The 15,054-nt window shown below is 40.1% G+C and overlaps 2 protein-coding genes and 1 pseudogene across 2 annotated transcripts in view; all 3 read left to right on the forward strand.

The window, feature by feature from the left end:
- RPF1 (ribosome production factor 1 homolog) overlaps window positions 1-15,054 on the forward strand; it is a 1,036,037-nt gene that overhangs the window by 453,213 nt on the left and 567,770 nt on the right. The gene's annotated exons all lie outside the window — the stretch shown is intronic.
- On the forward strand, window positions 1,769-1,880 carry LOC126008024 (uncharacterized; annotated as a pseudogene).
- LOC126005927 (TAF5-like RNA polymerase II p300/CBP-associated factor-associated factor 65 kDa subunit 5L) lies at window positions 10,352-12,338 on the forward strand. Its single transcript, XM_049771249.1, is given in 2 exon segments — window positions 10,352-10,679; window positions 10,682-12,338. Coding segments are annotated over 2 exon segments (1,755 nt in total). The 5' UTR covers window positions 10,352-10,384; the 3' UTR covers window positions 12,142-12,338.

Here is a 15,054-nt window from a genome sequence, read left to right on the forward strand (position 1 = left end):
AGACCATATAGGACATGCACTCCAACCCTTTTAATTATATGCTCATTACACTCTCCCCTTTCCCTAATGACCTTATTAGGAAAGAAAGAAGGTAGACAACCTAACCCCCAAATAAATAGACATCATCTATAAAAGTTTATTCTAATTTGTCTTTGTTCCTTCAGTCAAGAAAATTAGGAGATGTGTCTATTTTCTATTCTTACAACAATCTTGTCATAGTGCAAAAAGGACTGTCAATAATTCACCTGCCTACTGAGATCAACTCATTGCACTAGTTGGAGACAGTCCAAAAATAAATAAATGAGAAAGCAAGAGATGTTTATTTATTTCATTAAGTAGCTGAAATTCTGCATGGGCCACGTGCCTGACAAATGGAACTTCGTGGAGATCCCAACCACAGCAAGGGAGCTGAAGAATCAGAACTGTCCTGTAAAGAGGCCTTATCCCTGCTTGCTATTCCTTTAGCAGGAGGCCAGTGATTGCAGAACAGAATAGACTTTGACTTCAACATGGTTCAATTCTCAGTTTCCTTTGGTTTCCTGTTTCTATTGACATATTGTCACTAGCCCCCTTCCCCGCAAAACAATCTGACAAAGAGTTACTTATTTGCCAAATAATAAACATGGTTTTTAATCTCATACTGGAGAGATAGCACAGCAGGTGGGATACTTACCTTGCACATTGCTGGCCAGGGTTCAATCCCAGGCATTCTCTGAGCACTGCCAGGAGTGATTTTCAGAATGCAGTAAGGAATAACCACTGAACATCAACAGTTATGAATCCCAAAATAAACAAAGTCATTAAAATGAAATTTATGTTGCAATTTAATAAATTCTTAAAAATACCCATTCTGATACAAATATAGTAAAGTAAAAGAACATTCACCTATAAGTCTAAAGTCTTTTGGGGAGAGTGGAGTTGACGGGAAATACCTATTTGTGTTCAGGGGTCACTTCTGGCAGGGATTAGGAAACCATATGTGACACCAGGTTGATTGTGTGAATGACAGATACTTTATTTCCTATACGATATTTCTGACCCCAATTTAAAAAAAGCCACCGGTACTACAAAACTAGCTCACTCTTATGTCAATACCTAAAGTCTTATTATTATGACATTATTAGGATTAAAAAGATATTAGTATCTATCAGATGTACGCACATGTGTGTAAGGGTGTTGGGAAGTTTCCAAAGCAGCATTTCAGGAGACCCTTGCCTCAGATGATACTTGCCATGGTTTGTGATTAGACCTGATGTGAAAATTGGCACACCCCAGGTCCAGTAGTGTAGGGGTCACAGGGACACAGTCAGCGATTTTGGGTGCAATATCAAGAATAGAAAATAAACACAAAACTTCTGCATGCAAATCACATACTCTAACCTTGGGTTACCTTCCCACTCCTTTTTGTGTCCTTTTAATGACTAATTTTTTTGTTTGTTTTGTTTTTGGGCCACACCTGATGACGTTCAGGGGTTACTCCTGGCTATGCGCTCAGAAGTCACTCCTGGCTTGGGGGACCATATGGGACTCCAGGGGATCGAACCATGGTCCGTCCTAGGCTAGCGCTGGCAAGGCAGACACATTACCTCTAGCGCCACCGCACCAGCCCCTAATGACTTTTCTTTATTTGCTTTTATAATATGAGTAAAATTGTCTTTCAAAAACATTTTTAAAGAACACAGCCTGTGGTAAGCATTGGGAGGCCTTGTCTTTTCTTTTTTATAATTTATATATATATATATATATATATATGTATATATATATATATAAAATCCTTTACACTGACTGTATAGAAAGAGGAGGTACAGTAAATGCTCCCCATATACACCTCAACCCAGGTCCTTTGTCTGGTCTGTACTGTTAATGCGGGGGGAACAAAAAAATATTTTTTAATGTGAGATGTAGACTATCTTCCATGACACCAAAGTTCTGGACCTTTAAAATCCACTGTTATTTTTGGACTAGATAAAATCACACAAAGCCACACAATGGTCATAAATTGTGTGTGTGTGTGTGTGTGTGTGTGTGTGATTTTTGGGTCACACCCACAGTGCTCAGGGATTACTCCTGGCTCCACGCTCAGAAATTGCTCCTGGCAGGCACGGGGAACCATATGGGATGCCGGGATTCGAACCAATGACCTTCTGCATGAAAGGCAAATGCCTTACCTCCATGCTATCTCTATGGCCCCGGTCATGAATTTTCTAACACAGTGACCACTGTGTGATGGATTTGGTCTGTGATTATAAGTGTGTATATGTCATATATTTGATACTCATTTTTTGTTTTGTTTTGGGGGTCACATCCGGCAGCGCTCAGGGGTTACTCCTGGCTCTATGCTCAGAAATTGCTCCTGGTAGGCACAGGGGACCATGTGGGATGCCGGGATTTGAAGCACTATCCTTCTATGTGCAAGGCAAACGCTCTACCACTGTGCTATCTCTCAGGCCCCTATATAACACTCTTTTAACTTTGTACTTTAACACTAAAGGATGGAAAAAACTTGTAAATAATAGATTATAGACAGAGCTGAAAGCAGTATCAGTAAGATGCATCAACATTTAAAACTGAAAATCAAACTGGGGTCAGTTATTTCTTTCTCAACTTGACCTTTACTAATAATAGATCTTAAATAGCCATGATTATGAATATTCAGTAACCATTTCTGTTTCTCAAGGAAGGGCCCTAGAGAATATATAGGCTGATTTGCGTAAAAAAAGTGTTTTGGTTTTTTTTTTGGTTTTTGGGCCACACCTGGCGGTGCTCAGGGGTTACTTTTGGCTCTGTGCTCAGAAATTGCTCTTGGGGCACAAGGGACTATATGGGATGCTAAGGTTTGAACCTGGGTTCGTTCTGGATCTGCTGCATGCATGGCAAATGCCTGGCTGCTGTGCTATCACTCTGGTCCCATTGCCTAAAATCTTGACCAGACTGAATTTTGTTTCCCATTGGTGACAGTCAACAGAGTGGTAGGCACTTTCCTCCTTGATTCTGGAGACTAGCTCTTGCCAGGTATGGGGTTTGGGGAGGCCCCATACTGGAGCCCTTCTCCCTGGCCTTGGGAGTGCTGGGAGGCTTGGCAGGCCCCCAGCCATCCTTGTCTTTTCCCCCTAACTCCAGGCCTTCCCTAGGTGTCAGCTCAGATGGCCAGAAGTGGGTTCTGGTGGACTCTTAGTGGTCCTCAGGTTCCCCCCTACCTCTCCCTACACTAATGGGAATGTGCTTTGGGAGAAGGGTGTGCCATTCTAGCACTGGTTTATGTTGGGACAGTCACTGGAATTTTTTTCTCCTTGTTTTCCTATTGATAGTATTGTATGCATATATTTTATATATCCATAACATCCATCTTGTATTGTGACCTTGATACTGCCCTACACATCTCATTTCTAATATTTTACTGCCTCAGTCCCAACCCTTATTTTTCCTCATCTTCCCATGTAGGTGCGGCTCATGACATGAAGCTCACCACTTAGAGTGATAAGTGCAGTTAGAGAAATAACTACACTGTAAACTATCATAACAATGTGAATGAATGAGGGAAAAAGAAAGCCTGTGTCGAGTACAGGTGTGGGTGAGGTGGGGAGTATGTAGATCCTGGAAATTGGTGGTGGGAATCCTGCACTGGTGAAGGGGGGTGTTCTTTACATGACTGTAATCATACAGCTACAATTATATTTGTAATCACGGTGTTTAAATAAAGATAATTTATTTAAAAAAAAACACAACAGAGTGGTGGGAAGCCAGAATGTACAACCTATGTGGTTATCCCCTCTCCCAATTTCTTGTTTATCCCACCTGAATGATCAGAACCGCCCACACCTGGAATGGATGGGTAGAGGAGTTTGCCTGGAGAGAGAGGGGATAAGAAGGAGAGTTAGAGAGAGAAGGGAAAGGCAGCAAGGAAAACTGGAGAGCACCTAAAAGAGAGGAGAGGCAGGAGAGATCATAGAGGAGCAGAAAAGAGACTACTTAGCTTAGAAGTCATGTGGCACTTGGTGGTTAGGGCCTTGTATTAAAGCTGAATTTCTCCTGAAACTTCATCTGAGTGCCTGTGAGATCATTTCTCTGCCATTACCCTGCCACCAGAATCACCAGGCAAAGGGGCTGTAGGCACTGGGCAGAGCTGAGAAAGGCCTCATCATACCAACACTAGGACTCATTAATTTATATTTAAACAACAAACCTAGAATAAAAAGATAGAGAGGGGTAAGAGAAAGGGTTCAAATGACTGCAGGCTGTGTATATTGGAGCACTGGATTCAATTCCCAGTACCAAATGGTCCCCCTATTACTGAGCAGACAGCAAGCACTGCAAGGTGTAAATACCCTAAAAACATACATACACATACACACCAAATAGTATAGATAGTAGTATAAAAAGTTAGTATAAAATAAATATTTTTAAAAGGAATACATAAAAAATAATCATAAGAAAAATATTAAAAATTAAGAGTAGTACAAAAGAGCACTTTTTAAAAAATATTTTTTATTTTGACCAAAGCGGGTTACAACTCATTCACAGTAATATTTTAGGTACATAGTGACATTGAATCAGGGGCATTCTCACCATCAATGCCCTCCCTCCACCCCTGTTCCCAGCATGCATCCCATATCCCTCTCCTTTGTTCCCCAGGCAAAAGAGCACTTTTTAATTGTGACTCATTTGGTCTTTTGTGGACCCTCTAAGATATTGCAAAGAGGTCACAGATGAAACTCATCTAAATGGTGGGGTTGCAGTGGTCCTCAAACTACGGCCCTGGGCCACATATTGTATTTGTTCCCATTTTGTTTCTTCACTTCAAAATAAAATATATGCAGTGTGAATAGGAATTTGTTCATAGTTTTTGTTTTCACTATTAGATGGTACCTGGAGTGACGGTGTGTGTTGGAACCACCATGATTTCAACATTATAGCAAAGACCTGTTTGAGCACTTCTCAATATTTACAGTGAAAAATGTGGATGTCTGACAACTCTAAAAATAAAATTAATAGCCTAGATAAGTATGGAAAGATGATTGCAAGTGTCATGTTATTTTATGAGATGCTGAACAGGAGAAGAGGAGTACACAGAAGTAAATAAACAGGCAAGATTACCCAGTGTTGTTTTGAGACTTGTCAGAGAACTTGCTTTGAAGACTTGGGAAAAAATTGATTCAGAAACCAAATACAAGTTTAGTTATATGAAGATTTTTTAGTAAATACAAATTTTGTGGGGAAACATGCGGGTTTTGTGGGGAAATTGACAGGCCACAAAAAGATAGATTAGAAAGACAGAAGTTCAAAACCTTCTGACAAAAACCTTAGATAATGGAAAAACCTTTGATAATGCCAAGGAATATTGTCAGACTATCTATGTCCCATTAGGGAGAAAGAAGATATAATAGGCTTTCTACATGCTTGTAGAAATGCTGGGACTTATAATTATCCTCTCTCATCACCCACTGCTGCACCTTTTACAACATATGCTATTTAAATGCAAACTCCAGGAAATCAGATAAGTGGCTTTTACCCAAAGAAAACACCTGATCTTTGCCCAAGGTGTGGGAAGTGATATTATTGGGAAAGAGACTGTCATTTAATTCCTTACCACCTCCTCAGTAACCAGGGGAGGGTCCAAAACCAATCTACCGAGATCAGGTCAGATGCTTTAAGTGTGGCAATATTAGGCATTTAAAAAAACAATGCAGGTCAAAACCTCTTTTTGTACCAGATCAAGGACCCACATCCTCAATACCAAGACTTAATCAACATCTCTCAGGAATCTGGTCAGGGGCCATTCCTTGGCCCCTCAAAATCAGGAACCTTTTTATCAATAGTTCAGCTTCCCAGCCCAGACCAACAGAACTTTGCAGCTTAAGCACATTAAAACCTACAACTTCAGGAAGCTGTAGTCTTAATATGCCCCTGCCCTGAAGATTTAACTATAATTTTGGCTCAATGCTCTTACAAGATTAGGTCTGGCATAACAAGGCCAATACAACCAGGGATGTTAGGGATGATCTGAGGAAAAAGCAGTTTAATACTCAAAGGAATAGTAATTCAACTGCAGATTGTAGATTCTGACTACACAGGGGAAATAATAATTCTTATCTCATTAACCAAGTATGAATTTAAAAAAAAAGGTGGTTAACAAAGCTTACATTTTATTATTTTCTTATTTTATGCCTGAAAAAATCAGAATGTATCAGGGTAAGAGGCATCAGAAGTACTAAATGTGAGGCTTCTGCGAATGCATTTATAGCTTTTACTGCTAATCTTATAGAGGAAAATCCAATGCTAACCCTTGAAATTCAGTGCAGAAAGTTTGAAGGAATGCTTGACTCTGGCACTGAAGTATCTGTGGTTCTTTAAGAGTGGCCCTGAAATTGGGCCATGTGAGAAGGTATTTAACACAGAAGGGCCAAAAGGAGTTAGATATTTTCATGGACTGGTTCCAAAAGTCCTATATTTACAGGCTCATTCCTGGAGAGAAGGTGTGACTTTCAATTTTTGCAACCCCTCATTCTCCTCTGGGCATCTAGAATGAATTTATTTACACAATATGCAACCTTGTACATTTATGCCCTATTTGGAATAGATCTCTTCTCTTATCATCAAAGGAAGACTTAGAGCCAGTTTCCTTGTTAGGTTTTGATCCTGACATAATAGTGCTGTGGATTATTAAAAAAAAAAAAAGGAAATACAATATATATTACCTCTCAGTGAGCCTCTTCAATGAGCTCTATCTGATTTTTTAGGAAACATTTCCTCCCATTACCCTGCTGGTAAGGCCTGGGACTTCTTTCAGAGGACATATTTTGTGATATCCTCTATTATCCACTCCTCCCCTGTACCTGACACCCCCATGTTTTATATTGACGGGTCGACCTTAGGAAAAGGCTGAAGCACTGACCCTTCTCTGACCACAAAATTGCATACTAATTATAAGTCTGTTAAACAAATCAAATTTGCTACTTTAAATTACTTAAGTTCACATGTTTTAGAGCTGTGTAATGTAATAAGCAATTCAGCTTACATAAAAGGGTTATTCCCAGGCATGTAATCATCTCTTTAAATGCTTATAAACAAGTTATTCAATACTTGGTGCCTCAATTGCAAGCTTTTCTACAAAAACTTTCTAAGCCAATATTTATCACTCACATAAGAGCCCACTGTGGCCTCTCGGGGCCAATAGCTCTAGGTAATAAAACTGCTGAGAGTCTGGCATGACAATATTTAAGTCACCTGCATAGAAACATGCAGTGCTACATACAAATGCTGTCACTTGTATGTCAACTATCATATTTCATGTAGGCAAGCCAGACATGTAGTCAATACATGTACCATTTCACACCTTTGAATAAAAGAACACATGTAGCTAGAGTCAACCCCTGATGGTTACAGACTAATAAATTATGGCAAATAGATATTACACATGTTGACTTTTTTCCCAAAAAAAAAAAAAACCCTATCTTTATGTGGTGGAGGTGAATACATATTTGCATTTTATATGGGGAGTTCCAATGACTCTGAACAAGTTAAAGCAATTTGAACCTTCATGCTGCAAAGTTTTTTTGTCATGGGCTTTCCACAAATCTGTAAAAACAGACAATGACTGGGCCTACATTAGAAAAAGTTTTCAATAATTTCATAAGGAATGGCAAATGAAACATATCACTGGCATCCTCCATAATCCAAAGGGACAACCCATAGTTGAAAGAGCTCACAGAATTCTAAAAACTCAACTATTAAAATATAGATAAAGAGGCATGCAATCACTGGCATTTTATCCAAAATATTATTTTCACTAAACTTTTTAATATATTTTTTTGGTTTTGGAGCCACAACCAGTGGTGCTCAGGGATTACTCCTGGATATCTGATCAGAAATAGCTCCTGGCAGGCACAGGGGACTATATGGGATGTTGGGATTCGAACCAATCACCTTAGGTCCTGGATTAGCTGCTTGCAAGGCAAACACCGCTGTGCTATCTCTCTGGCCCCTAAACTCTTTAAATTTATCCCAAGGAGACTCCTGTACAACTGCAGAAAAATACTTTAAAGATGTCAAAAATAACTAACAATCAATTCACTTGTTTGGGTAAAAATTGATAATGAATGGATTTCTGCTAATCTCATTCAAGGAAAAGGATATGCTTATGTTTCTACAAATGGCAACCCTGTCAAGAAACTTTGGGTCCCACTATGCCTAATCAGAAGCAGAGTTCCCATAAATGATAAAACTCTGACGCAAATGCATGATAAGACTGCAAACCACCTCTTATAATCAACACAGATTATTCAAAAGGATTAGAGCAGAAAACAAACTGTCATCTCAACATGTGACCGTGACATTAAGTTGACAGCACACAATGAGGCAGAGACTACTGGGAGAGAAAATGTTCAGTTTTAGAATCTCAATTCTGTAAATGAGGAAACTGATCCTGCTCACGCCAGATTTCAAAATTTAGAAAACACTTATTACATAAACTCAGTGCTACAATGCCTGCATGACATTCCCATTTTGACTTATTACTTTTACCAGAACCATTATAAGGAGGACATTAACAGGACAAATTTGTTGGGATATAAAGGCAATGTGGCAGAATAGTCTGTTAAGATTATAAAAGCCTTGTGGGCAGGTATATCAAACCAAAAGACTTTAATTTATTTTTGAAAAAATAAATAATCAGTTTGCAGGAGATAGTTAACAGGAACCATATGAACTACTTCTATTCTTGATCAGGACTTGAACAAAGATACTATGCAGAATATATATATTTAAATAGTTGTGTTGACTCAAAAGCCATAAAACAAGCTTTGCAGGGACACACAGTTTGAGTCTATTATTACTACACTTTTTCAAAGCCAGCTTAAACCCACAATTTAGTGCCTCATCTGCCATGAAGAATCTCAGACATTAAAGATCTTTTTTGGTTTGTTTGTTTGTTTGTTTTGTTTTGTTTTGTTTGGGTCACACCCGGCAACGCTCAGGGGTTACTCCTGGCAGGCTCAGGGGACCATATGGGATGCCAGGATTTGAATCACCGACCTTCTGCATGAAAGGCAAATGCCTTACCTCCATGCTGTTTCTCCTGCCCCGACATTGGAAATCTTTACTCATTTATTCTTGCTTTTGATATGCATGTTGCAAGATTTCTTTAAAGTGTTTATTAAAGAAAATGCCCTGAGAAACAATAATAAGGTTTATTGCAACCACTGTAACACACAGCAGGATTCCTTAAAAAGGACAGAAAATTGGAAACTACCACCTGTGCTCTTAATACATTTAAAATACTTCTTCTATGATGGCAAGAAGATGAAAAAACTACAGACTGATGTGGACTTTCCTTTAGAAAACTTTGACTTATCACAGTACTTTATGGACTCTAATAACAACTATAAAGAATACAATTTATTTTCTGTTTTGAACCTTTTTTGGTGAAATGGAAATGGGTCATTGCACAGCCTATCATAAAAATATAACAAGAAAACGTTGGTTTAAATTCGATGATTAAGAATTTCAAAAATAGCTAATGCACATGTGAAATCTTCAGTAGCTTATATTCTTTTTCATACTTTAAAGAGATCTGCTGCAATGGATACAGATATTTAAATTATTGGATGTCTAACTGAATGCTCTTTAGAGATGTCTTTAATAATGTTCTAATGTTTTACCAACAGGAAAACTGCTTCAGGATGTTGGACTCCCACTATAGTGCTCATTATTAGAATGTTTCAATGTCTTAATTTTATTCTATTATGTTTCTAATAATCTTTTAATGCTTTTGTTAATAGTGATCCCCGGAGATATAGTTTGGATGCCGTAGTTTCACATATTTTTGTTTTTTGATTTGATATTTTCTGTTGGACTCCTAATACAGTGCTCATTATGATGTCTTAATAAATATTTTATAACATTTATTTTTCCATTTGGGTTTACCTGCCTGTATCTTCTAATGTCTCTTGCACAGAGAATCTTGGATAAGGCATATGAATGTCATAAACTCTTTATACAGTGCTCATCACCATACTACTTCATATTCTTGCCTTGAATATTATGACTTTTTTGGGGGGTGTTTTTTTGTTTGTTCGTTTGTTTGTTTGTTTGTTTTTTGGTTTTTGGGCCTCACCCAAAATGCTCAGGGGTTATTCCTGGCTATACGCTCAGAAATCGCTCCTGGCTTGGGGGACCATATGGGATGCCTGGGGATCAAACCGCAGTCTGTCCTAGGCTAGCACGGTCAAGGCAGATGCCTTACCACTTGCACCACCACTCTGGCCCCATATTGTGATAGTTTTAAGAATGTTCTATGCGAGTCAGTCATGGAGCAGCCGCCCGGAGTCGCCTGATCCTCGGAGGTGGCTGCAGCCGGAGGTGCCGGAGCCGCCTGGGATGTTTAGTCATGAAACGAGTGCGCACTGAACAGATTCAGATGGCAGTGTCCTGCTACCTCAAACGCCGGCAATACGTGGACTCAGACGGTCCCCTCAAACAAGGACTGCGACTTTCTCAGACAGCTGAAGAGACGGCAGCCAATCTTACAGTTCAATCAGAATCTGGTTGTGCCAACATAATGTCTGCAGCTCCATGCCAGGCAGAGCCCCAACAATATGAAGTACAATTTGGACGACTAAGGAATTTTCTCACTGATTCTGATTCCCAACATAGCCGTGAAGTAATGCCTCTTCCCTATCCTCTCTTTACCTCCATCTCAACCTGGTTCAGAACAGTCCAAAGAGCACAGTGGAAAGTTTTTACAGCCGCTTCCATGGAATGTTTCTACAGAAGGATGTCATTGAGCAGCTACAGACCACTCAAACCATCCAGGACATCCTGTCTAACTTCAAGCTTCGAGCATTCCTAGATAACAAATATGTTGTCCGTCTCCAAGAAGATAGCTGCAACTACCTTATCTGCCACCTCCAGAGTGACAACAATACTGTTCTGTGCAAAGTCCTCACCTTGCATATCCATCTTGATGTGCAGCCTGCCAAGAGAACTGACTACCAGCTGTATGCCAGTGGCAGTTCCTCACGAAGTGATGGCAATGGCTTAGAGCCAACTGATATACCTACCCCTATTCTTCAAAATGAGGCAGCTCTGGAAGTCTTGCAGGAGAGCATTAAACGTGTTAAGGATGCCCCTCCCTCTCTTACCACCATCTGTTTCTATGCCTTCTATAATACAGAACATCTGTTGAATACTGCAGAAATCTCCCCAGATAGCAAGTTGCTTGCTGCTGGGTTTGACAACTCCTGTATTAAATTGTGGAGTTTATGATCCAAGAAGTTAAAATCAAAACCCCATCAAGTTGATATTTCCCGCATTCACTTGGCTTGTGATATTTTGGAAGAGGAGGATGATGAGGATGACAATGCAGGCACAGAAATGAAGATACTACGGGGACACTGTGGACCAGTGTACAGTACGAGGTTTCTCACAGACAGCACAGGGTTGCTCTCTTGTTCAGAAGACATGTCCATTAGGTACTGGGACCTTGGGAGTTTCACCAACACTGTGTTATACCAAGGACATGCCTACCCTGTATGATAGGACCTGGACATTAGCCCTTACGGCTTGTACTTCGCCAGTGGGTCTCATGATCGCACTGCAAGGCTGTGGTCATTTGATCGGACGTACCCTCTGAGAATATATGCAGGACACCTGGCAGATGTGGACTGTGTTAAATTCTACCCTAATTCAAACTATTTAGCTACAGGCTCTACTGACAAAACTGTTCGACTATGGAGTGCTCAGCAGGGAAACTCGGTGAGGCTCTTCACAGGGCACCGTGGTCCTGTGCTTTCTCTTGCCTTCTCTCCCAATAGTAAGTACTTGGCATCAGCTGGTGAGGATCAGCGTTTGAAGCCATGGGACTTGGCCTCTGGGATTTTTTATAAAGAACTGCGAGGCCATACATACAATATTACCAGCCTCACCTTCAGTCCAGACAGTAGCCTGATAGCCTCTGCATCCATGGACAACTCTGTGCGTGTCTGGCACACTAGAAACACTTACTGCAGTGCACCTGCTGATGGCTCCTCCAGTGAACTTGTGGGTGTGTATACTGGGCAGATGAGCAATGTACTGAGTGTCCAGTTCATGGCCTGTAATCTCCTTCTAGTGACAGGAATCACACAAGAAAATCAGGAATATTAAAATTTTTTATCTTCATTTTAATAAACTGGGGTTGGTGGCAGGCCTCCAGATTTCAAGTCTTAGGATATACTGAGATTGAATCACTGACTGTTAAAGACTCCCCACTTCTGTGCAGACATCCTCAGCATACCACCCTGCCCTCTCCCCCAAATGTTGATGGACTAAAGTATGTGGGAAAGGCAATTTCAAATGGACATGATATGAAAAAATTAGATGCTCTGGAAGTCATATGGCAAGTTTTTAGGAAGATCCCACTGTCTCTGTCTCATTTCTCATTTATAAAACAACTGCTGTTTACCTTGTCAGGTACTACATTTAGTCTGAGGATGGTGTCAGAGCATTATCAGAAGAAGCTGTGCAACAGGGTCATTCAGCATCAGTCACTTCAACTAGTGTAGAAATGTGGGGCTAGGGCCCGGAGAGATAGCACAGCGGTGTTTGCCTTGCAAGCAGCCGATCCAGGACCAAAGGTGGTTGGTTCGAATCCCAGTGTCCCATATGGTCCCCCGTGCCTGCCAGGAACTATTTCTGAGCAGCCAGCCAGTAGTAACCCCTGAGCAATGCCGGGTGTGGCCCAAAAACTAAAAAAAAAAAAAAAGAAATGTGGGGCTGAAACTAGGAAAGGGGCTGGGGACAATCCTGGCCAAAAGAAAAAATAATTGTAATTAAAGAAAACCAGGATTTTTAATAATTGTTATTATAATAATCATTATTTAGAAAAGGAAAGCTAGCACTGGCAAAGGGTGCCTTCTCTGCTCTCATCTTTCAGGTTTGCCTCCTGGCACTGGCTCTGACACTTGGAATTTTGAGGTTCAGGGAATTCAGTAGCACAGTGTTCTGGTGCTTGGAAAAAAGGGGAAACTTCTGGATGACAGATTAAGCACTCTAGCTGATATGTTTCTAGAAGTGGGTAAATGGAATTGAGTGAGAAATTCATGGGCTCTTGCAGTGATGATGGAAAGAAAAATTATTTTCATGGCTACATTTCCGTTAAAAATTCTCTCCCCTAAAAGGACCTATTGTGGAAAGAAATAAAAATAATTGCAAGGATAGGTAGGTCACTAGATAGAATTAGAAAATGTGGGGCCAGAGAGATAGCATGGAGGTAAGGCATGTGCCTTTCCTACAGAAGGTCATTGGTTCGAATCCCGGTGTCCCATTCGTCCCCTGTGCCTGCCAGGAGCAATTTCTGAGCATGTGGAGCCAGGAGTAACCCTTGAGCACTGCCGGGTGTGACCCAAAAAAACCACCACCAAAAAAAAAAGTTTCATTTCCAAATGATAATTTAGTCAAAAGTATGGCTTTTTCAATGTTGTTTTTCTCTTACCAGTTTTTCTCTTATCAGTTTCCCACTTCCTGCATTACTATAGAAGTTTAATGAACACTTTGTGAAACAAGTCATAAGTTAGTACACACACATATCAAGTTATGTTGTGAGGATAAAGCAAGATCTGATTTGTGGGGAAGAATGAAATATTTCTGTTTATTATTTTATATTTTGTTTTCTATTAAAATGCATTTAGTTTCCAAAGTGTTGGCATCTCATTTAAACTTGTGAAGGAAGGTACTGTTCGGGATGACAAGCAGCTCACTTGAGTTCAGTCTGCCAATTATGTAGGCCAGACTGGCCCCAGCAAAAATACTTTATTTTTTTTAATCTGTTCTTACACTCTGTTCAGCATGCTTTGAGTCATTATTGCTTTCAGTTCTCCTGGATTATTGATAGCATTTAATACGATTTATACATCCAACGTTGCCCACTGCTGGCCCAATGCACCATATATTTTACAATCTGGAATTATTTGGTTAAATTATGCTGCTTGTTTTCTTTGAAATCATGTAGGTCATATAAACTGTGTTATTCAGTTAATTCAAAGTATTTCTTGAACAATTTGAGATGAAGGATTCATTCAAAGATTAAATGATGCCGAAACTTTAAAACTATACTTTGAAACCTGGCAAAGATATTGAGAATTTCCAGAAAATAAAATAGAAAGACTCTAGTGGAGAAAAAAAAAAAAAAGAATGTTCTGTGCGGGGCCGGAGAGATAGCACCGTGGTGTTTGCCTTACAAGCAGCTGATTCAGGACCTAAGGTGGTTGGTTCGAATCCCGGCGTCCCATATGATTCCCCATGCCTGCTAGGAGCTATTTCTGAGCAGATAGCCAGAAGTAACCCCTGAGCACAGCTGTGTGTGCCCCCCCCCAAAAAAACAACGAATGATCTATGCATGTTCTAAACCATGAAGTGTTTTTCAGCAAAGATTCCTTCCATCAATGTCTATTACTTCAAGGAACTAGAAAATTTTTACACCTGATATGCTAACTTTATATTTTGAAGAACTTTGATCTATTCCAACTGGGTCAATTTTCCTATGGATCAATTCTTTTGTCCATCTATGTGTGTGTATTAGTGTGGTGGCCACTTCTATGTTTGTTTAATGTCTGTCCATTTTATACGTAACTTCTTTATTCCCTCTTGTATATGGCCATTTCTTTTTCCTGGGAAAATGATGTCACTGCTGCTCCAGCAGCCTTACTGGTGCTTATGGTGCCACTCTGGTGTAATTGAAGGATCAATATAAATCAGTCCAGCAGAACTTGCTAAGGACTGCCACTGCATGGAGAGCGAGGCTTGGGTGGCACCATTGGCGTGTGAACTGCTCATGGTCCTCTCCAGTGGTTTATTCTGCATGAAGATTTTTTGCTCTTTGTCATCGCTCTGGATGCTGCTGTTGTCAGAGTCATTAGAGTGTTTAAACTGCTAGTCATCCTCAAAGAAGGTAGGCACACCATTGTTGCTGAATTGTTCTTGGTGGTCACTTTCTACCACTTCCCTTCACCATAGACTGTTACTTACACTGGTTTTAGCTTTTGAAAGATTCTTAGCTCTAGGACATTTCCCAATCTGTGT

The sequence above is a fragment of the Suncus etruscus genome, chromosome 4 (assembly GCF_024139225.1).
Source record: "Suncus etruscus isolate mSunEtr1 chromosome 4, mSunEtr1.pri.cur, whole genome shotgun sequence".
Classification (NCBI taxonomy): domain Eukaryota; kingdom Metazoa; phylum Chordata; class Mammalia; order Eulipotyphla; family Soricidae; genus Suncus; species Suncus etruscus.